Source organism: Mesoplodon densirostris, chromosome 11 (genome assembly GCF_025265405.1).
Source record: "Mesoplodon densirostris isolate mMesDen1 chromosome 11, mMesDen1 primary haplotype, whole genome shotgun sequence".
Classification (NCBI taxonomy): domain Eukaryota; kingdom Metazoa; phylum Chordata; class Mammalia; order Artiodactyla; family Ziphiidae; genus Mesoplodon; species Mesoplodon densirostris.
In genome coordinates, this window is record NC_082671.1 from 69145429 (window position 1) to 69167900 (window position 22472).

A 22472-nucleotide genomic window follows, 5' to 3' on the forward strand; every position below is an offset into this window, starting at 1 on the left:
GCGGCTTGGGACTTGGGCCCAGCCTCCCTCACCAGCCAACAGGCCACTGGGGGCAGGAGGGGATGCGACCCCAGGCCCAGCCAACCTCCCACCCTGGAGGCTCCCGTCCTGGGAGGGAGCACAGCGTCTGGGCATCGCCTTGTGTGTCCTCATAGCGACCCCTCGAAGAGGACTGCCCACCACACTTCTGGGCGAGAGGGAGGCTCCAGAAGCTCAGGGGCAAATCCAGGTCTCAACTACCCGCTGCCAAAAGAGGCCCACGGCCAGGCTGTGCCTTCTGAATCCACCTGCTTTGAAACACAGGGTCACTGTTTCACATTCCAGGTACTCAGGTGCTGGCCCCCCAATGGTGCCCTAGGCCCCAGGGGATCCTGGGGTGGCCCCTTCACCTCCCTGGGCCTTGGTTTCCTCAGGTGTAAAGTGGGCCTGGCAACCCTTCCCCCCACCAGCTCTGGGGGAAAGGCTTTGCAGGCCACATTGCCCTCTCCTTGTGCACGATGCCCAGGCCCCAGGGGGCCCTACGCTGCCCAGAAGACACCCAGAGCCAGTCAAGCAGACCCTCCCCACAACTTGCAGCCCAGCCCAAAGCCAGACTCTTTAAGGTCAGGGTTTGGGAACAAGGTCAAGGGCTCCTCAGCGGGGCCCAGCTGAAGCCACTGAGACAATCTCACACAGGCAAAGGGCCTGGTTATTCCTGAAGCACAGTGAGTCCCAACTTGCAGCCTTTCCCACCCCATGACCCCTGCGTGTCCACAGACCATTCCACCACCACTTCCCAACCTTCTTCAGACTGACTTCAAGTCCGTTCACTGCTCAGAAACCTAGCCTTGACCTCAGCAATATGTCTGTGAAATCACGGGTTCAGTGTACTGTTTTTTTTCTAATAAATACTCAAATAAATGCATAGTCAAATAAAAAAATACCCGTCCGTGAACCCATTTGGGAAGCACTGCAGCTTTGGGAAAGTGGGGGTGATGGGTATGAGACAGAGACCCAGAGACAAGCAGCGGGAGGGGGGAGGATGTGGTCTCCAGGTGCCAGGCTGGGCATCACCCCTGCTTAGAATCCTGTCAGATCTGCTTTACCCTGAACTCCATGGAGGGTGGGGAGAGGGGCAGCAGAGTAGCTCAGGGGACAGGGGGTTGTGAGGGGAGGGGGCGGTACAACCTCCTGGAATGGCCGTGGCTCAGGGTCCACCTGGGGGATAAAAGGCAGTAAGTAACCAGCCACTAACTGCCTGAGCCCAGGAGCCCCAGGGGCAGCCCGACCAGCACAGACCAGGCGGGTTCCCTTGACCTCCAAGCATCTCATCTGCTTAATGCCTCCACCTTTCCTCTCCCTCCTGCAGCCTTGCTGCCCTCAGCCTCCTTGGGGCAAAGCCACCCCTGCCCAGCCTTGGAGCCGCCCTTCCCCCCACCCCTGCCCTAAAAAAATACGACTACTCACCCCTGGTTTTTCTAAAGAAAGACACCTAACTGGTTGACTAAGAGAGTTTGTTTGCTCTGGGGCATCTACAAAAGACTGTCACAACAACTAGACGGTCAGGAACAAGACAGACACCCCAACACATGGACGGGTGGGATCTTAGCAGCGTTTCTTCTTTAAAGGAAAAAAATGCACCCTGAATTCCACCTCTTCTTCTGGGCCTGTCTCCCCCGCCACGGGGCCCTCGGAGGCCTGAGAGCCCTCTCCAAGCTACTCTCAGCCCAGGGGAGACGCCAGAAATCACGGCTGCCAACGCCCCGGCAGGACCTTCTGCCCTGGAGTGGGTCTGGCCTGGGTCCCAAACATCAGGCGAAAGCCCCGTCTGGGCCCGGACCCGCACTCCCCAACTTTAGCACTTTCTGGAAGTCATAAGCTCTCGGTAGAAAAAATAAATATATATATATATGTCTGTCTCTATGTATATGCATATGTATACACGAATATGCACGGGCAGGACCACGCTGAGCCCATCTGAGCCTCGGCAACCTGGACCCTGTTCGTCCCCCAGCCCTGGCGGCTCGGCGCGGCGCCCAGGTCGTGGACGAAGTATTGCTGTCTGCCCCTGGCTCCTGAGGTAAAGAAGGTGAGACGGGGCGGGCGGGCGGCGGCCCTCATCTCCTCCCCTGGCTCGCAGCGTCCCCGGGCTGTGGCTCCCCGGGCGGCGGCTGCGGCTCGGGCGCCCAGGGGCCTCGGGCGGCGGTCGGATCGGCCTGGCACGGCGGGTCCTTGCGGCCATCGGAAGCCCAGGAAGGGCTGCGGGCCAGGCCTCGGGGCCGGGCGGCGGCGTGGGGGCGGCCGGGGCCGGCGGCCAGGCTGCTGGTACTGCTGAACCTGCGCGCGGGCGGGAGACCGGGCGGCGGGGGCAGCGGCCCGAAGAGGGAGGTGAGCGAAAGGCTGCTGAGCGTCTCCGAGTGCTCGCTGCCCGCGCCCCCGCCGCCCCCGCCGGCCCGGCCGCCCGCGCCCTCCTCGTCCGACGGGTCCATGGAGTCGTGCTGGGTGCAGCCCGGGCTGGTGGAGCCCCCGCTGCTGTGGCTGCGCTGATGCGCCCGCAGCCCGCTCAGGCTGAAAGGGCCCCGGCCCCGCAGGCTCGGGCGATGGCTGGCGGCTGGCGACGGGCCGGCGCGGAGCCCAGGGGAGGGCGCGGTCGGCCCCAGGGCGCGCCGCGGGCTGTCACTCAAGGTCAGGCTGTCCTCCAGCGTGGTCTGCAGGCTGCCCGCCGAGCTGCTGCGGCTGCCCTCCAGCGACGTGTTGCTCCCCGTGGCCTGCGGGGAGGTCACAGGGGATGGGGGGCAGCCCGGTGTCCCCCAGCCCGCCCTCCCGGTGAAACGCGGGCACGCCCAGCCCTCTTTCCAAGCCCTCGGGAACTCCCTCGGCTCACACGTGGCATCCCAGGCTTCCCCTTCGCCCTACCACCACCTGTCTGAGCTCCTGGGTGGCCCTCCGACCCGGCCCCCTGCCCCACCCCACTCCCCACCCTCGGGGGACAGTCGGTGTCATCCTTCTCGGACCCCATCAGACGCTGGCCCCCGGTGGGAGGCGTAGGCTCCGGCTCACCGGGGGTAAAAGTCCCTTCCCCCAGCAGCCGCCCACAGAAGAGGGACATCAAGTCCGCAGACCCTTCTGCTCTGCGCTCTGGGCCCTGTGGGTGCCCAGGTGGTGGCCCTGGCCAATCCAATACAGGTGGCCCTGCAGACCAAGACCTGCCATCGCCCAGACCTACCCCCCACCTCCATTCCTAGTAATCACACCCCAACCCACTCAGAGCTCCACCACCCACTGCAAAGCCTCCCAACGCCCCCTCCTCCCCATCCCCTCAAGCTAGACCCCATGACCTTCCTTCAGGGCCCCTCCACCCCCGCGTCCGGGCCCACCCCACACTCTTCTGTCCCCAGATGCCCTGGGACCCGGCTCTGCCCATTTTATCAGACTCTAGGGCCACCTCCTCCCTCAAGTCTCAGCACTACCCCCTCACTTTCCCAAGTGCCCCCAGCACTGCCATGCCCCGTGCCTTTGGCTGGGCCCATCCCCTCCTCCTCCGCCTTGGACTTAAGGGCCCCCCTCAGATGTCCCCTGACAAGAGAGCTCTCAGAACTGGGAGGTGCCATACCTGGTGACGGAGGGTGCAGTTGACGCTCGGCAACCGCAGGGACGCCCAGGAGCCCTGCAGGGCAATCTTGGGGAGTGTCCTGGCACCAGGGGCCTTTTCCTGTACTTTCTGGCTGGCGGCCACAGCAGGGTGGAAGAACTCGGCTGGCATGGGCAGGAGTGGGCTGGAGGCATCCGGGGAGAAGGGGCTCGGGGGCGCTGCTGGGGAGAGAGAAGAGGGAGCTGGGGAGCAGGCTCAGGCCCCTGAGTGGGGTTGGCAGGAAAGGGCCACCTAACAAACTGGCTGTGAGACCGTGGGCTCCCTCTCTGAGCCTCAGTGTCCCCTTTGTGAAAGCAAGAGAGGAACACCGAGCCTGCCTGTGTGAGTCCTGGGAGGGTGGACACTAGGCAAAGGCACAGTTTCTGGAGCCAAGCAGACCCAGGCTCAAGGACCCCTGGGTTCCTTCCTCAGTGAAATGGGGACCAGCTGCCCACCTCGAGGAGTGGAGAGAAGGCTATAAGAGCAAGAGGCAGCTGTGGAGCTCCCAGCCCCGTGCAGAGCAGTGCTCGCTGTGACAGTCACCCCCCCCAGGTCCTGACACCCAGGAGGTCTGGCCAGGCCTGGGGGCCCCCCTAGGACAGCAGGCAGGATGGCAGAGCAGAGTGCTGGGGATGGAGAGGGGCAAGGAGAGGGTGAGGGGGAAATGAGAGCTGGGGCCGGTCTTGGGGGGCAACCTCTGTCCACAGTCCCCTCAGTGCCTTCCAGGATGAAGATGGAAGCCTGAATGTCCCCAGGTAGGGGGATTCCTAATCTATGTCTTATTATTTAAGAAAAATGCTAATGAATGGTTAGGTAAAGAAGATGGGATTTTGTTGGATCAGAACGGCTCTTGGGTCCTGTGCCCCAACTTTTGGTTCAGGAAATCTGGGGTCTTGGCCCCTCAGCCATCATGTCCAGTCCAGAGGCCGTCAGCTTTAGGGAAGGTCCTCGGAAGTCACTCCACCCCCAGCTCCTGGAAAGCACTCAAGGCCAGGCCTCCCAGAATAGTACTTGGGGTAAGCTCAGGGTCTGGGGGCCCCTCTTCTGCTGAGCTCACCCCTCTGCCCCCTTCCCCAGCCAGTGCTGTGAAGCCAGATCCCATCACCCTCCAAGGGGACTGGAGGTGAAGGTAAGTCCGTGATGGACCAGTCAACTGAGTCCTCCATCCTCCCGCCCAGAGCCCAGCCACAAGCCCAAAGCGCAAACAGAGGATGCTGAGGGCAGGGCTTTGTATGAAAGGGCTGTTGAGGACAACAGGCTTTCTGTTGTTCAGCATCACCTTGTGTGACGATCTGTGGGATAAACACCTCTCGAATTCAGCTCTAGAAAAACCCTTCAATAATTAGGCAGCTTTCATTCTGCTTGATGAGCTGTGTGTGCCAACGTGTTTCCTCTTTCACCACAGCTCCTAGGACACTCAGCATGAATCTTCCACTAGCCTAGACTTCTGGTATAATTATGATCTCATTTCTCTGTATTGGTTGGCTCCTGATCTTCTGTCATTGTTCTATCAGGCCTGAGATTCCTATCTTTTATTATCAGTTATCCATCTGGTTCTTTCTGGACTCAATATAATAGTCTAGGCAAAAATACCAAGGAAAAAACTCAGCCCGCCCCCTCTGAAGCCAACACCTGAGATCAGGGCTGTGGGGAGCTGACGGGGCTCCCACCCCTCACCTTGGCTGCTCTCGTGTTTCAGCCAGGACCGGACGGGGTTGAATGGGATCGACTCCATCTCACACAGGAAGTTCTCCGGACCCGACGAGACGGCCGTGTTGGATAAGGGGAAGAAGCATTCACCCAGGTCCCCTACCCGCATCGGCTCAGGCGGGTCCGGCTCACCCTACAGGAAAAGGGAGGTGAAAGGGGCAGGATGGTGGAGGGGGGAAATCCTGCCATAGCTGCTTTCATGCCCCTGCTCTTCAGCCCTTTGCTTGGTCGCTCTCACTGCCTGGGATGGCCTTCTCGCCTCCGCCACCTGGCCAGCAATCATCATCTTCCAAATCCTGGGTGAAAGGGCCCCGCCTCCAGGAAGCCCTCTCTGATGTCCCAGGCAGATAGCACTCACTCCCCTCATGACTCTGAGATCCTTGAGGGTCTTCCTTGTCTCTGTAGCCAAGTGCCTAGTTCAGACCCTGGCCAGTAAAAAAGCCAAGTCTAGGCGGGTGAAGGCACCAGAAGATTGGCCAAGCGGCTGCAGGGCCTCCCTGTGAGCATGACCCTGGGCAGGTCCCTTCCTGTGGCTGAGTCTCTGTTCTCACAGCCATAAACGAGAGAGTAACCCCTTCTTCTGGGGCCTGGCACCCAGAAGCTGCCAGCCTTCCTTCCTGGCACTCCCTGGGCCCTAACCCTTCTCAACCCTGCAGCCCAAGGCAACCTCTGCACAGTTAGCTACTCAAAAGCTGCCCCAATGTCCCCTCCAAGGCAGATGAGTCCCCTATGAACTGTTCTTTGAGTCCTAATAAAACAGCACCCATCTAAGCCCAACGAGGCCCTAGAAACTGTGTACCCCAACATCCTGTGTGGAAAACAGTGCAGGGGTGCAGGAGATACAGGAAGGGGCTGGGGATGGGTGGCAGGAGCTGTCAGCTGTCAGGGAGGGGACAGGGGGGCAGGGAGGGGCTGGGAAGATCCACTCCCCCCATCCCAGCCTTCCTGGAGCTGATGGAGGACAGCCCTGGGGGGCAGTGGTGCCAAACCCAGGTTGCCCCAGGAGTCAGGGGTAAACGGGACCGAGGGTCTCTTAGGGCAGGGCCACTGCACCCCAACCTCAGGCCAGGGGCTCCCTCTCTCATCCCCGAGCTGGGGCAAGAACGACTTGGCCTTGAGGTCACAAGCCAGGTGGCAGACCTCCCCTGCCCGAGTCTGCAGGATCAACATAGTGGCCCTTCCAGCCCTCCTGGCCTCCTCAGACTGACCACCTCTAGGGCAGAGGTTGGGGACCAGCCCCAGGGCTGGCTTCCCTGCTCTGCCTTGCCCGGCTGTGTGACAGGACAAGCTAGCTCACTTCTCAGAGCTCTCATGTCCTCACGTGTGAAATGGAGCCACATTATCCCTGCCGCACAGAGCTGGGGAATGGACGCACTGAGTGCAAGTAAAGTCTGGCACACAGTAGGTGCTTGCACCTGTTTCAACTCTTCAGCCTTAAGGCCCCCTTGTAAGTTTGGACCGCCAGGGACACCTCCCATTAAATGGATCAAAAACATCCAAGGCTACAGTGAGTGGCCAAGGTCACTTGGATGCTGTGATTGGAGCCCTGGCTGGCCTCGTTGCTGTGTGACTTCAGGTAAATCACTCCGCCTCTCTCTTCCCAGCCCTCATCTGATCAACAGGAGATGAGGGCCCAGCACACAGTGGGTGCCACTTAAATGGTGAGCCAGGAAGGAGCAGTGTTCTGGCACAGCAGGCAGAGGCCAGGCTCAAGGACAGATCCGCCTGCCCAGGAGCCCACCGGGTGCTCACCTTGCTGTCTCTGGGGCCGGGTGGGCAGGCTGCGGGGTCCTCCAGACTCAGGTCATCGCCAAGCAGGATGGACGAGGACCTGTCTGAGTTCAGGGAGAAGGCCTCTGTCTCGGCCAGCTGCACCTGCAGGGAGAGGCGGCAGCGTCGGGTCACCCCTGGGGCTGGGATGGGGCAGTCTGGTCCTCCAGAAAGATGCAGGGCAGTGGTCAGAGAGGGCCAGAGATCTGAGCACGGACAGCATGTCCACCCTGTGCAGGGACCCAGCCTGGGCAGGGGGTGGGAGATGACAGGAGGGTGTCACAGCCAGCAGAGTGCCAGGCCTGGGCTGGGCTGGAGGGCAGGTGAGCTGCCGTGAGCTGTGATCCAAAGCTGGTCTGCTTGCCCTCAGGCCAAGTGCCACTCGAGCCTGGCTGGGTCTAACTCACCCGTGGCCCTGTGCAGGCTACCCGCACGTGCAGAGGTGTTTGCAAGCCCGGAGGACCCTGGGGAATTTGAAGCCACTTCAGGTTAGGGGGGTTCCCAGGGGAGGAGCTCAGGGCCCCACTAGGGAGAGGGCCCGCCTGAGCCTGCACAAAACAGGCCCAAGGCCACTGGACGCCCTGGGATGCCCATCCGGGAAACTCCACCTGGAGTTTGTCACAGAAAAGGCAAACTGCACCAGAGGTGACACACGGGCTTCCTGCTGGCCCCAGGAGCCCACCACCAAGGTGGGCCCTTTCTGAGCACCCACTGTGTACAGACACAGAGAGGGGCCTCGCAGCTCCTGAGGCCACGCCCCAGGCCTGCACTGAGCCGACGGACAGGCCAGCCCGGGCTCGGGGAGGCAGGTCTGCCACAGCCCCCGGGCAGCATCGGCCAAGTCGGCCCAGCCAGGCCTCTGCCCAGAGCCGCTCTCCCCTCCGGCTGGCCCCCCAACCCGAGGCCCCAGCTCCCTCAGGGGCTGCCACTACCTCCTGCTGGTCGTGGTGACACTTCTCGCAGCCGGCCGGCGAGGAGTAGTGGTGGAAGATGGAGCCGGACAGGTTGTCGATGATGGTCAGCTCCCCCTCCAAGGAGTCCTTGATGATTAAAGAGACGCTGTCCAGCCACAGGTTCTCCTAGGCGGACGGGGACGGGGTGGGGACAGGCGGGATTATCGGCCAGGTCGGGACGGCGGGGTGGGTGGGCACAGCTGCCCTCCTGGTTCTCTGCCTGTGGCCTGGGCCCGACCCCTCATCACAGGGTCACCCCTTCCGTGGAGCTGAGTGGGGCCCGAAACGACAGAGCTTTCTGCCCGAGGCCCCCAGCCCAGCTGCCCTCCCAGCCCTCGGCGACCCCGCTGCCCTCTCCAGGCCCCGCCCACCTGGGCTGGCGAATAGCAGTTTCGAATCAGGTGGCCCTCGGCGTCGCCCGCGCTACCCGCCCCTCCTGGCCCACGGCCAGGCACGTGTGCCCCCGGGGAGCCGGCGGGTGGCTGCGGGCCGGGGCCCAGGCCGTGGGCCATCTCCAGCTCGAGCTCGGCGTCCATCTCAGCGTCCTCCTGGGCCTCCTTGTTGCTGTCGTCCAGGTGCTTCATGAGCACGGCCACCACCACGTTGATGAGCACGAACTGGGCCGTGAGCACGAAGCTGACGAAGTACAGCGGCGACACGAACTGCAGGCTGCTCAGGCAGCTGCGCTCGTCATGGGTGCAGTCTCGCAGTGTGTCCTGCACCCGGCGGGGCGGGGAGGCAGTGGTGAGGCCCAGGGGGCCTCCAGCCACAGGCCTCATCTCTGTCCTCACGAGCCCCTCCCCACCCAGTCCAGGCCAGACTGCAGGCCAGAGCCGAGGAGCCTGCGCTGGGTGATGGGCAGTGAGGCAAACGCCGAGGGCCTGGCACCCGGAGGAGCGGTGCCCGGAGCCCCTGGCCCTGGCCATGGGCCCCCAGGACCCTCTGGCCCTGGGCGGAGTCCTGTCCCCTAGAATCTGAGCACTGACCCCAGAGCAGCACTTAGGGGCGGACAGAGACCCTAGCCTCATCTCCACCTCACTGTGTTTCAGGGTCCCGGGCAGGTCCCTCTGCTTCTCTGTGCCCTGCACCCCACTCCCGTGTGTGACGGGGCGCTGGGCAGGCAGAGGGCCCGGGAGCCCTGGCTGTCAGGACCCGGAACCCAGCCCAACTCTCCCTCCCCAGCCCACCCAGGTGTACCTTCATGATCCCGTTCCAGTTGTCCCCAGTGGAGACCTGGAAGAGTGTGAGGAAGGCCATGCCGAAGTTCTCGAAGGTGGCGTGCCGGCTCATGCCCTCACATGGGTTCTCGTCATTGCAGACTGGAAGGAGAGTGGGGTCAGCCCGGGCCGCCCTGCACTGCTGACTCTCAGCCTCGTCTCAGAATCCCCACGACAACCTCAGAGGTGCGTGCGGACTGTGCCCAGCCCACAGATGGAGAAACTGAGGCTCGAGGAGGTGGCACACAAGCTGGGACTCAAATTCCGGTGAGCCTGGCTCCTCCCTCCACCCAGGTATCAGTTCCTGAGAGAGACGATGGGGTGGGTAAGGGCCAATGCCCAAGGGAGCCCCACTTTCTGGAGCCAGCCCTGTGCAGGACTGGGCTGGATGTGGGCTGTGTTGCCCTTGGTCTGTGCCCCAGCCACTCTGCCTGCTGGGGCGGCACTGGCTCTGGACGGGCACCGGCAGGTGGAGCCGGAAGGGGCATCCCTGAGAGGCCAGACAGTTCGAGGGCCCCAAGTCGGCGGTCCACTGCACAGGCCTGGGTGTGCCTCCGGACCCAGGCTAGCGTCTCTCAAAAGCTCCTATTCACACTGGGAGGGGCATGTGGATGGCTGAGGGTCGCCCATCCATCCCCCCCGCCAGGCCTGCTCTGGGGGCATCTCCCCAATACAAAGACCTTGACAGGACAGTCTGGTAGGGGAGCGTGTCTCAGGCCTCCCCACCCTGCCGAGGCCCTCCACCAGACCTGTTCCACGAACCCCCCAACCCCAGGCCTGCTTCAGGCGTCACTCACCCAGCTTCCCGAAGAGCTCCACTCCCAGGGCAGCATAGATGAAGAAGAGCAGCATGAAGAGGAGGCCCAGGTTGCCCACCTGTGGGGACAGCAGGTGGGACTGGGCAGGGCCTGGGGAGGTGGCGGGTGGCAGGCTCCAGGCAAAGGACCAGCCTGAGGGTCGGGGCAGCTGTAACATTTCACCAGGCTGTGTGTCCGTGTCTGCCACCCCTGCACGACCTCCTGGAGGGCAGGCCAGGTCCGGCACAGAGCACAGGACAATAATAAAACACATGTGGAGCCTTTGCTGTGAGAGGCCCAGTTTCAAGCACTCCACATTCATTACTGCACACAGGGATCTATGAACTCTCTTTTACCCGCATTCTTCAGGTGAAGAAACAGATGTACTGAGAGGTGAAGTACTTGCCCAGGGCCACATCGCTAATAAGTGGTAAGACTGGGATCAAGCCCAGCAGGCTGGCCCCAGGGTCCATGCACACAGTCGCTACACCTGTGTGTGGTTAGTACCATCCCACAGATGAATGGAGAGAAAGAGGAAAGGAAGGTGCAGCAATAATGCCACCTCCTCCACGAAGCCTGCCTGGATTCCTTCAGGCAGACCAGGATGCAGTCTGACAGCATGAGAGTAACTGGTGTGTCCCTGTCACTGTCTCTGTCAGTCTGGGAAGTCCTTGAGAGCAGAGACATGGCTGGATTAATTCAGATCTGCTTCCTCAGGCCAGCATGGGCCCCAGCCACAGAGCGGAGTGAACATAGAAATCATGCAAGACTGGGGGCCCCAGAAGCCTCCTGCAAACGCAGCCACCCCCATCCCACAGCTCCTGTGGGAGAAAAACATCGCAGATTCCAAACCTATTTCAAATCTATCCATAGTCCAGAGACTGCCTTTAACTCGTGTTATGGATGAGATAAGGTTCAAAAGTGTTCCTGCCCTAGAAATGAAGTATCTCCAAGAACCCTCAGAAGAGCTGCATGAGTAGAATCCGAGGATGTTTGCATTAATTGCTGAAAAATAAACCATGTTAATCACAGACTCCTGATGCTTCTCTGCTGCAGACAAGGGTTTCCTTCTAATCTGTGCTACAATCACACCAACAGTGTCTGACTAATTAAATGATTCTCATTCATTAATGAAACAAGCAGTCATTGAGTACTTCTGAGGCCAGATGTGAGGCCCCGACTGCCGGAAGAAATCCGGCAGGGCCTGAGCCTCAGTGCAGCTTCCCACCCTTTGCGGGCCCAGGTCAGCGTTTCTTCAACCCCACCTTTCCTACCAGCTCCCCCTCTTCCCTGCCCTCGGCATCTCTGAGTCTGCACGGCTACAGCAGCCTCCTCAAAGGCCTCCCTCCCTCTCCAGCCTCTCCCTCAATCCATTCTCCTCACGGTCACCAGAGCAACCTTCTTAAAGACAGCTCTGCTTGAGGTCTCCCTTATCCAGATGCTCCCGTGGCTCTCACTGCCCACAGGACAAAGCCCAGGTTTGCTGTCTTGACATCTAAGGCCTGTGTGATCCAGCCCTGCGGACCCCCTCCCAGCCTGATTTTCCACCCCGACTCCAACCACACAGAAAACAGACCCCATTTGCATATTCTGTTTCCTCTGCAAGGAAGACCCTCTCTCTGTCTTTGCCTGTTAAATGCCTCCTCCCCACCCCTCAATACCCAGATCATGGGTCACCTCCTCTGAGAAGCCTTCCCTGATGCCTCCTCCCTCTGAGTGCCTGAGGCAAAGCCTGGAAGGACGGGGCTGAAGTTTCATTTTCATATCACTTTACATAGAACCGAGGAAACGTCCAGGGTCAGCTAGTAGATGGTGAGGGGTAAGCCCCTCACCCCAATACCACATGGTTCTTGGCACACGCATCTCTTAAAGTATAATTACTGTCATGTGTCTCCTACTCGAGGCTGGGACCTCCTAGGCATCTCCATGTGCCCTATGCCAACTCAGTGCTGGCCTGGCAGCCATCCTAGGATGCCCAGGGGTCAGAAAAAGGGGAAAAGGGTAGGGGAAGGGGCAAGGAGGCCAGGCAGGCTGGGGGTACACACTTGCCACCCCCATTTCCATCCTTAGCAGACTCTTACCTGGCACTTCCTATGATCCAGGTACCGTTTGGTGCTTTATAAGCTTTAACTATTTTTTTTTATTATTATTTATTTATTTATTTATTTATTTATTTGCAGTACGCGGGCCTCCCACTGTTGTGGCCCCTCCCATTGCGGAGCACAGGCTCCGGACGCGCAGGCTCAGCGACCATGGCTCACGGGCCTAGTAGCTGCTCCACAGCATGTGGGATCCTCCCGGACCAGGGCACGAACCCGTGTCCCCTGCATCGGCAGGTGGACTCTCAACCACTGCGCCACCAGGGAAGCCCCAGCTTTAACTATTTTAAACCTCACAACACCCCTTTAGGTAAGCGCTGATATCACCCCCCATTTCACAGGCCAGAAAACCAAGGCACGAGAGATTGAGTCACACACCCAGGCTCTCACCGGGGATGAGGCTTTGACCACAGGTCAAAAGGGCTTGAGTCTGGGCTCCAACCCACTTCCTGTCTACACCCCAACCCCCCAGCCCAGCACTCACCCCCCCCTCTCCCATGAGACAAATTCCTCTGAAGGGATTTCACGTTAGGAAAAACCACAGCTCTCTGAATGAAGGCCCTTGCTTTCCACCCAGACCTGCTGTAAGCCGTGTCACTTTCCCTTTGCAGCTAGGCTGCTGGGAAGCTCACACCAAACTCAAGAACGGAACTCATTAACATCCCTAGCCCAGGTTCCTGAGAGAATTAGCTTTGCTTTCACCTGCCCTGGGCTGTTAATCTTTTATCTTCATTTTTATCATGCTGTATCCGTGTCTTTTCCTTTAATAAGACACTTAAAGTTCCTTAAGACTAGGTGAGTCATAATGAATAAGTGAATGTATATGAGGCTCACGTCAGAGTGAGGTGAGACCACCCTGAGGGGAGGGAGAAGGGGAGCCACCGGTAGTCAGGACGGTCGGGGAGGGAGAGCCTGGGACTGCAGGATTCCGAGGAGGATGGAAGATGCACCCTCTGGGGCCCTGACCCATCTCCCTTCCACTTGCCAATGTGGGGGGCTTTCCTAACTTCCCAGGGCTCTCACCCAGGTCAAGGATTGATGCTGTCCCCTCCTAGAATGTCATATCTGTCACCTCTCCATGCACATCACCACCTCTCCTACCAAGCCACCTTCCAAGGTCAAGCTCAAAGTGCCCTGACGCCTTCCCTGATTCCCCAGTGTGAGGACCTCTCCCCACACCGCCCTGAGGCCTCTGTCTTCCCCACCAGGCTGGTGACTCCTGAGGGCAGAACATGGGTGCTCAGCGGCAGCCCCAGGTCCAGTACACAGCAGGCGTGGGCAAGCGCTTGGCGAATCAGGGAGAAAGAAGCAGAGGGGACCCCGCCCATCTCTCACAGCCCCTGGCTCACATTTGCTTCTCTGGAGGTGGGACTCTGCCCTGGCTCCGGGCAGGTCTGGAGAGAAGGGAAGTCAGGGCCCATGCCCCCCAGGGCCCCAGAGAGGGGCCAAAGGAGCAGTTCTTACCTGCGGCAGAGCTTGCACCACGGTGTCCAGCAGGGCCCGCATCCCCGTGGCCATCTTCAGCAGCTTCAGCACTGTGGGCGACACCCAGCCCGGCCCACTCAGCCCGGGCCAGTGGGGACAGGCGTGTGCACGTATGTGCTTGTGTGTGAATGCAGGAGAGTGAGAAAGTGGAGGAGCGTGAAATCAAGGATGACAGCTCTGCGATGCCGCACTACAAGCACGTGGGTTCAGCTGAACAGGGCGGGGGGGGGGGGGGCGCGGGGGGGTGCACAAAAACATGTGTGCCCAAGGTTGGGGCGTTGGTGTAAAAAACTCCAAGAGAAGGGGGACAGGCACAGTGGGAATGGAGGGACATTAGGTGTGTGAGTGAGTGCGTAATTCACCGCGATGAGGCCACAATGACCGACGCGTGAGTGGCCTTGGGGTCTCTCCCTTTCCCTCTGGCTGGAGAGGGCTCCAGTGTTACTGTTGAGTTTCTCCACCGGCCCCCTCACCACTTCAGAATCTGGGGGCAACAGGCAGGGCCGGTGGAAGGGTGAGCATTGAGGCAGGAGATTTTTGAAAGAAGTGTGAGGACAGCCTTGAGGAGAAAGGGAGGCTTCTGGGAGAAGAAAGAGGATTTCAAGGACAGCGCGTCCCAGGCAGTGTTAGAGAAATGCTGGTGAGGACCCAGTGTCTTCCCAGGTGCACTGGGTTCCTTTCAACCCAACCTGAGACTGGACTGCAAGGATCAGGGTGTTATATGGAGGGGGCATGCAGGGTGCAGTACAGAGCTGGCGGGACAAGGGTGCATGTGTGCCCACGGGACGGTGGGTTGAGTGTGTATCAGGTATGGGCTCCTCCTGGCTCCTGTTCCCCCTGCTCAGCAGGAGGCCCATGCTGCCCTGCAGCCCTCCCCCACCTGTCCCCACCCGGTGCCCCGCCCGCCCCTAACCCCGGGCAATGCGCAGGACCCGCATGATGCGGATGATGGTGGGGTTGATGGGCAGTGCCGCGTTGATCTCGATCTCCTCCAGCGTGATGCCCATGACCGACAGCAGCACGATGGCCAGGTCCAGCTGGTTCCACCTTCGCGGCCGGGCAGAGGAGGGCAGGAGTGAGAAGCAGGGTGAGAGGCACTCGAGGGTAGATACGCCCCAGCTGGGAGGAACCTCCCAGCTCTCCACCCTCCTGCCATGGCCCAAGGGGATCCCTAACAGCCCCTCCAGACCCCCATGGTTCCAGCTCCTTCTCTGCCCCCCACAGCCTCTGATCCCTCAAGCAAGAGTCTGACCAGGCTAAATGAACATCTCTGGCCTCTGCAGGGAAATAGGAATGGGCTCTGACTCCTAGGTCTGAATCTTGAGCCAGATGCTCCCCCTGTGTGGCCTTGGGCTAGTCCATCAACCTCTCTGAGCCCAATGTATTCCCTCTGAAAAGGACTAGCATGAGGTATGCCCTGCTCTGCCTGTGGGGTATGGAAGACCCACAAAAGATGAGCTGAGGAGGGCTTGGCAGAATGCCCTGCACCCATCAGGGCTGTAGGCAGCACACACCTGGGGTCCCTGGCCATCAGTGCCCAGACACTTATTGGTTCCCCTCCTCCAGCTGCTCCAGGCTTCCCCAGAGGTCAGGACTGCTTCCCCATCCTGCAGCCCACTCTCTGCTGCCCCAGCCCAGCTGCTCACCGGTCCTTAAAGAAGCGCCTCAGACCAAATGCCACCAGCTTCAGCACAGCCTCCAGCACAAAGACAGTGGTGAACATGTAGTTGCAGTACTTGAGGGCTGTCTCCAGAGACTGCAGGGGCAGCAAAGAGAAGCATGATCCAGGCCCCATGACCTGTCCCCCACCTTATTCCAGCCAGAAAATCTCTGCCTTTTAAGGGGAAAATTTACTCCATTCACATTTAATGCAATGATTTACATATCTACTTTCATGCTTTCCACCTTACTTAATGTGTACGATTTACTTTACATTGCTCTTTTCTTTTCCTTATTTCTGCTGGCTTGGTCCAATTGCCACTCTATGGAGGCAGTATGGGGTAATGGTTAAGGGTTGTGCTTAAGAACCAGATTGCCTAGATTTGAATCCAGACTCAGCACTTACTCCTTATTCACTGTGTAACCTTGGCAAGTCACTTGACCTCTCTGGGACTTAGTTTTCTGATCTATGAATTGGGGATGATAATAGCACCCACCTCAGAAAGTTGCTATAAAAATTAAATGAGGTAATAGCCCAAGACCGGACAGAATAAATACTTGGTAAATGTGAACTGTTATTATTCCATTTCTTCATGTTAATTTAGAAGTTCTATAGTTACTGTTCCATTCCACCAGTGGTTGCCTTCTTTTTCCCTGCACTCATAATATTCCTCTCCTACCATTTAAAATAAGATACTAATTCCTCATCTGGAGGCTCTGCTCTCCCCTCCTTCCCCCACTCCAGTAAGTCTTTAAGAAGACTTGCCCCTACATAACCCTCACGTGTCCCTCACGCACACTGCCTGCAACTAGCTGGGAACTGGTCACCTCTCCTACCGCAGTGTTTGCCCCCATTGGTCCTGCCCCTCCCCCAGGCTCCATATGCCCCGTAGTGGTGGAGCCAGCTGGCAGACCTTGAATGCAAATCAAAGTTCCAGTCCTGCCCCCACCACTCTGGCTGAGTAACTTGTGCATATTTTACCTCTCTGAGCCTGGGTTTCCTCACCTACAAAAGCCTCCCCCAAACACACCTTAGGATTGCTGTGAGGATTAGAGAGTTAATATCTGCAGTGTGCCCTGCAGAGTCACACTGAACATTCCGCAGCTACTGTCACCCATGTTCAAGGCTGGGTCCAAATGTCATCCCTCCTACCCTCACCCCCGCCCCACCCCGCTCACCAGGACGGAGTGAACTTTCCCTCTCACTCATCTGTCCTACCAGGCCCTGCGTCTCCTGAGCGTAGGACCCCCAGTGGGGACGGTTCAGACCCTGCCCCACCCCATCCCTGGGGTGGGGTCTTGCTGAGGACCCAACCCCACCACGTGACCTCGGGCCAGAGGCCAGGCCAGGCTCACCGTGGGCTGATTGTAATGCTCCAGGGACATGGTGACCACATTGAGGCAGATGATGAAGGTGATAAAGATGTCCAGGTAGTGGCTGGTGCACATGGAATGGATGAGCAGCCGCGTGGGACAGTAGGTGGCATAGTAGGGCAGCCGCTGGGCCTCTGCAGGGGGGGTGGGGCGGCAGGGGCGAGAGCGGCACAGACCACAGAGGGTCGGGGCCAAGGTGGAGGCAGAGCACACGGAGCGAGAGGTGGAGGGGAGGGAGGAAGCAAGGGGGAGAGATGCCAGTCCACCCCAGGCCCTGGGGATCAGAGTTAGGTCTCTTCCCCTGAGCCAGGGAGCCTCGAGGGAAAGGGGTAGGACGCGAGGGAAGGTGGCAAAGAGGGCACTGATTCTCCCCATCGTGCCCATGTGAGGGGTCCGGTCTGCTGGGGGCAGGACAGGGATCCCGTGGCTCGGGGCGGGGCATCAAGGCTCTGCCCTTGCCCTCTTCCTGGACTGAGCTGCCAGGGTCTCATTCAGGTGGGCAGTGGGGTCACCATCAGACTCCGGGTGGACACCGAGAGGAGTCAGGTCTCCTGGACAGGTGGATGCTGGGGGAAGGGCAAGGCCAGGGGCCTGGGGGCCATATTCTTTGTTCCCTTCTGGCTCCAAAGGCCCAGTGGGTGGGGTCACGCCCCGGCCTCGGCCCCTGAGCCCCGCCCCCGGCCCCTGAGCCCCGCCCCCCGCGTCACCGGCTCACTCTGGCGTTTCTTCTCCAGGCGCCGCAGCCGCTTCTCCTCGCGCCGTCGCGCCTCCTCGGCCTCCTGGTGCTGCCGGCACTTGTGGAAGTTCTCCACCACGACGCCCACGAACATGTTGAGCACGAAGAAGCTGACGATGAGCAGGAAGGAGATGAAGTAGAGCAGCATCCAGGGGTTGTGGTTGGGCACCGGCTGCGGGGACCAGACGGGGCTGAGGGAGGCCGGTCGGGCACGGCGGGGGGGGGGCCCACTGTGCGGGGCGTGCCCCACCTCGCCGCGCCTCCGTGCAGTGGGGGCACCGGCAGCAGCCTCCTGGGCAACTGGGAGATTTGAAGGAGGCAGAGGTAGGAAGTGCCCACCCTGCCTGGCACAAGTATGGCGCTCAGCAAAGAGAGCCCTCCCCTTCCCGCCATCTGTCTTCTTCCTCTCACCCACCATCTATCCATCCCCCATCCACTTATTCACCCGTCCACTGATCGTCCACCCATTCATCCACCCACCCACCTCTCCATCCATACACTCATTCCTCCATCTACCCATCCATCCACTCAGCATCCGTCCATTTATCCAACCATTCATCTATCTAGAAACAAGGCAGCCAGAAGAGGAGAGAGCACAACCCTGATGGAGTCTGTGTGTGTGTGTGTGTGTGTGTGTGTGTGTGTGTGTGTGTGTTGGTAGGGGTGTCAGGCAGGAGGGTACAGACTAAGAAGTGGAGGAGGATGTCTCCACGTGCTCTATTCCCCCCACATCCCCAAGTCACACCTCTACCTCCAGCTCTAGAGTCTACGGGCTGAGGCCCAAGAGGCCAAGAGCCCGAGCCTGCTTACAGGCCTAGGCGCTACCCCCAACCCCGATTCCTTCACTGAGTGGGCCCTGTCATGACCAACAGCATCTCCCTGCTCCTTCTCCCATGGCCCCCACAGCCATGACACTGCTAACCCTGGTCAGCCACGCGTCTTGCCTAAAGTCCCAGCCTAGCCCCAGAGGGGATCCCCACTCTCAGGGGGATCTTGGGAGTGAGGGCTCAGGCCTCCTCTCGGGCCCAGCCTCCTCCCTGACCCCTTTCACCCTCCCACTCCTAAATCCATCCTCACCCAGCAGCCCCGGGAAGCTCCCGCAAGCTCACCTCGCTCTAACCCCTTCGCTGACACGCACTACCCTCAGCCACGCTCCACCCCCGGCAGTGTGTGCAGGTCTTCCCAACCTTCCCACCCTGCTTCCCCGCGCCAGCCGCCTCCTCCCACACACTCAGTCCTCCACACATGGGCTCTGCAGCCCTCCTGGCGGGGCCAGCTCGCAGCGCTCGCCCTGCACAGAGCGGGTTTGTTGAGGCAGACAGAGCAGTGACTCACACCAGCCAGGGAGCGGCCCTCGTGGGGCAGGGTGCAGGCCAGGACGAGGAGGGGCGGGCTGTAGCTGACAGTGGGAAACATCAGCTTCAGACCCTGGGGCCCCAAAGACACCGTGTCCCTCCCCCACTGCCCGGGCCGGACCTGGCCCAGCCACTCCCACCTGCTGGTCCACAGCGACGGCGTCCAGTCCATTGTACATAATGTTCACCCAGCCGTCCTTGGAGGCCAGCACAAAGAGGGACATCAGGGCCTGGAACACGGGAGGAAAGGGTACAGGGGCAATGGGCGCGGGCAGTTCAAGCTGCACCTGCCCCCTCCATAGCTGTGGGAGGCAGAGGGACAAAGAGGCCTTCCCCAAGTCCAGGGCAGAGCTGTATCCTCAACCGACAAACCTTTTCTGAGGATGCACTGTGGGCCTGCCATATGCCCTGCAGGCACTGCTGCAAGAGAATGAGACTGGACCGGGAGTCCTGGGCTCCAGTCTCAGCTCTGAAATTAACTGCACAAGAAAATTCATGAGGTCTTTTCCTCTCACCCATGGAATGGCACTAACACTTCAGTGACTGCCTGCCATGCTGGCTGGGAGGGTCAGCTGAGACTTTAAACTGGAAGGTTCCTGACAAACATGTGGGGCCCTGCCACCATCACTCCAAGCTTGCCTCTGGCACCTGAAAACAGGAGCTCGTGAGAGAAGTCAGGACCAGCCCAAGCTCTGCCACTCACTGGCTGTGTGACTTAATGTCTCTGGACCCCAGCTTCTTTGCCTGTAAATGGCAATAATTGCCCCAACTAACAGATTTTAGAAACAGAGGTGATCCCCAGGAGACAGCCAGCCAAGGCTCCTATATAGACGGCAGGCTAGGATAGGTCTCCTGCCCTGAACCGGCCCCTCCTTCCTGCCCACCCAGGGCACAGACCCATCCTCTTCCCTTCCAGGCAGGAATGGTGCTGAGGGCTGCCCAGAAAGGGCTCAGGCCCAGGAGGAGGGCAGGGCAGGGGACAAAGAGGGAGCCCTCCCTGCCAGGGAGGCACACGAAGCCCTCACACACCAAGGGGCAAATGTCCCCGTGAGCCCCTGCATCACAGAGGCCTGAAGTACAGACAGCCTGAGACCTTGGAATCACAGACCTGCTATCACTGTCCCTATTTACAGATGAGGACACTGAAACACAGAGAGGGTCAATACTGGCCTGAGGGCACACTGCTGATAAATGGCCCAACAAGGAATCCAAGGTTTCAGGCCATGCTGTAACCTCCCACATGGCTCTGCAGGCTGAGAACACCCTACTCAGGGGTCCCAGGGCATCAGCCTGGCATCAAGCATGCCCAGAACTGGAAAGAGCTGGGGATGCTCCATAGCAGCCAGGCCTGGGCCTGGCGCTGAGGTCAGGGAGTCAGGAGCAAGATCATAAAGGGTCCCCAGTGGCTTTCCCTCAGCTTCCTGGAACATCTCTTTTAAAACATTGTCTTGGGACTTCCGTGGCAGTCCAGTGGTTAAGACTCCACCTTTCCAATTCAGGGGGCGTGGGTTCGATCCTTGGTCGGGGAACTAAGATCCCACATACTGCGTGGTGCGGCCAAATGAATAATTAAAACTTAGAACGAAATAAAAAATTTTTTAATTAAAAAAATAAAAGATTGTCTTACCAACCACTGAGTTGTTAAGAACTTGAGAATGTACTACTTCTGGAGAATCTGGAGGGGCAGGGTAACTGGGACCCAGTTCCTGACCCCATTTCCCGGCCACTCACTGCCCCTCTGAGGCCCCACAGCTCCTTTCCCAGGGGGCCCGGGGAGTGGAATCCCTGGTCATGGGGATGAGCGCTTCAGTGGATACAGTTGGACGGTCCTCAGCAGAGAGGCCCGGGCCCTGGGCCACCCAGAGTTGGATCCTTGCTCCCTTCCTGTGTGAACTGGGGAAGGCACTCTCAGGCTGGTCATACCCAGTCACCTAGGTGGGCCCTCAAGAAACAGGAACAGTTTGTGGGTGGGGGGATCTCTTTGGAGGCAGCCAGCTGGGGGCTATCATCTGGGACACTACCCAGATGGCCGAGCCTGGAAGGCCCCCAGGAGAGGGGACCAAGGGCAAAGCAGGAACTGGGCAGGGGCCTGCCTGCCAGATAGAGTAGGGACCAGAGGAGATGGGTGATGGGAGAAGAAACCCACCCTGGGCCAGGAGCTTGATACACTTTAATCTCTGCCACAGCCTGTATGGTGGCCTGTAACATTCCCATTTTACCAACAGGGAAACTGAGGCTCAGAGAGTCCACACCTACAGTAAGTGGCAGAGCCAGGATTCACACCTGGTCTGGCTGACTCCAAAAATGCCTGTCAGGGCCCCCCCGGGTAGGGGGTGGGGGCCAGGAACCAATGTCCACTAAAGCACTTCCTAAATGCCAGGCACCTGCTGGACACTCTGTATTCACCATCCCTAAGCCTCACGCTACCTGTGAAGTGAGTTCTACCCCTACCCATTCTGCAGAAAAGGAAATCAAGGCTTGCAAAGCAGAAGCCCTGGCAGGGGAGGACTGGAGCCTGGTCTGTAATCCCAGGGCTCTCGGCACCAAAGAGCTGTCACCCCACCCACCGGGGATGGGTCAGGTCAAGAGCAGAAGGAGGCACTCACCTGGCCCAGATTGTCGAAGTTGTACTTGTGGTGGACCCAGCGGTAGTTGGCGGCCGCGCAGTCAGAGCGGTTGGTGATGTTGCGGGTGTCTATGCCCAGACAGTGGTAGAACTTGCCCTTGAAGAGCTGGGGGTAGGGACACAGGTCACAGGGTTAATGACCATCTTGCCAGTGCTCCCAGGGGGTGGGGGGGAGTGCAAATCAGAAGAGGGCCCCGCCCCTCGGGGTCACTTCCTCCTTGTATAGCCTGAGCCAACCACTCTATCCCACCGTCTCTCCAAGTCCCCCAGCATGAAGCAGGGCTGCTCGCATCCCATCTCACAAGTGAGGAAACTGAGGCCCAGGGGTGTTACGTAATTTTCCCAAAGTCATTTGAGGTTTAAGAAGTAGCAGAGGGCTTCCCTGGTGGCGCAGTGGTTGAGAGTCCACCTGCCGATGCAGGGGAAACGGGTTCGTGCCCCGGTCCGGGAAGATCCCACGTGCCGCGGAGCGGCTGGGCCCGTGAGCCATGGCCGCTGAGCCTGTGCGTCCGGAGCCTGTGCTCCGCAACGGGAGAGGCCACAACAGTGAGAGGCCCGCGTACCACAAAAAAAAAAAAAAAAAAAAGAAGTAGCAGAGCCAAGCTTCACACCCTGGTCTGTCTGATTCTTAGCTCTTCCACAGACCCAAGAGATCAGACACCAGTACCCACACTGGGGATTCGGGCAGTGACTCCACGTGAGAAAGTTGCCTGTACATCCCTGAGAGACAGAGAGAAGTAAAGGGACCCACTCTAGGGACCCAAGCCCTCTCCATGTCAACTGCCTGGAAGGGGCAAGGCCACTGTCCACACAGGGTCCACACCAAGCCCGTTCTGCCCAGGAGGCCACGCTGTGAATCTCTCAGCAACCCCAAAGGACACCTGTGCATGGGGTTCCTCCAAACCTACAGCCCCAAACACAGGATCAGGTGGGGAGCCTGGGGGCCTCAACACAGGGTTCAGACCCTCAAGAAATAGGGTCTCAGCAGCAGCTCAGACTGCAGAAGGCCCAGGTCATTCTGGCCACCCCCCAACACACACTCTGTGATCTGCCCCACTACTCGCTGTCCAGCCCTGAGGCC

The 22472-nt window shown here is 59.6% G+C and overlaps 1 protein-coding gene across 1 annotated transcript in view; it reads right to left on the bottom strand.

Moving 5' to 3' along the window:
- Window positions 1–2096: 2096 nt before the first annotated feature.
- Window positions 2097–22472, bottom strand: part of CACNA1I (calcium voltage-gated channel subunit alpha1 I) — a 105356-nt gene continuing 84980 nt past the window's right edge. The window contains exons 22-36 of the mRNA XM_060113944.1: window positions 21372–21497; window positions 18906–18995; window positions 17390–17582; window positions 16657–16808; window positions 15288–15397; window positions 14555–14688; window positions 13621–13691; window positions 10058–10136; window positions 9241–9362; window positions 8415–8759; window positions 8023–8169; window positions 7073–7195; window positions 5288–5453; window positions 3593–3789; window positions 2097–2747 (exon numbers count right to left, since the gene is read on the bottom strand). Coding sequence (XP_059969927.1) covers window positions 2097–2747; window positions 3593–3789; window positions 5288–5453; window positions 7073–7195; window positions 8023–8169; window positions 8415–8759; window positions 9241–9362; window positions 10058–10136; window positions 13621–13691; window positions 14555–14688; window positions 15288–15397; window positions 16657–16808; window positions 17390–17582; window positions 18906–18995; window positions 21372–21497 — 2706 coding nt within the window. The remainder of the gene's footprint in view (window positions 2748–3592; window positions 3790–5287; window positions 5454–7072; window positions 7196–8022; window positions 8170–8414; window positions 8760–9240; window positions 9363–10057; window positions 10137–13620; window positions 13692–14554; window positions 14689–15287; window positions 15398–16656; window positions 16809–17389; window positions 17583–18905; window positions 18996–21371; window positions 21498–22472) is intronic.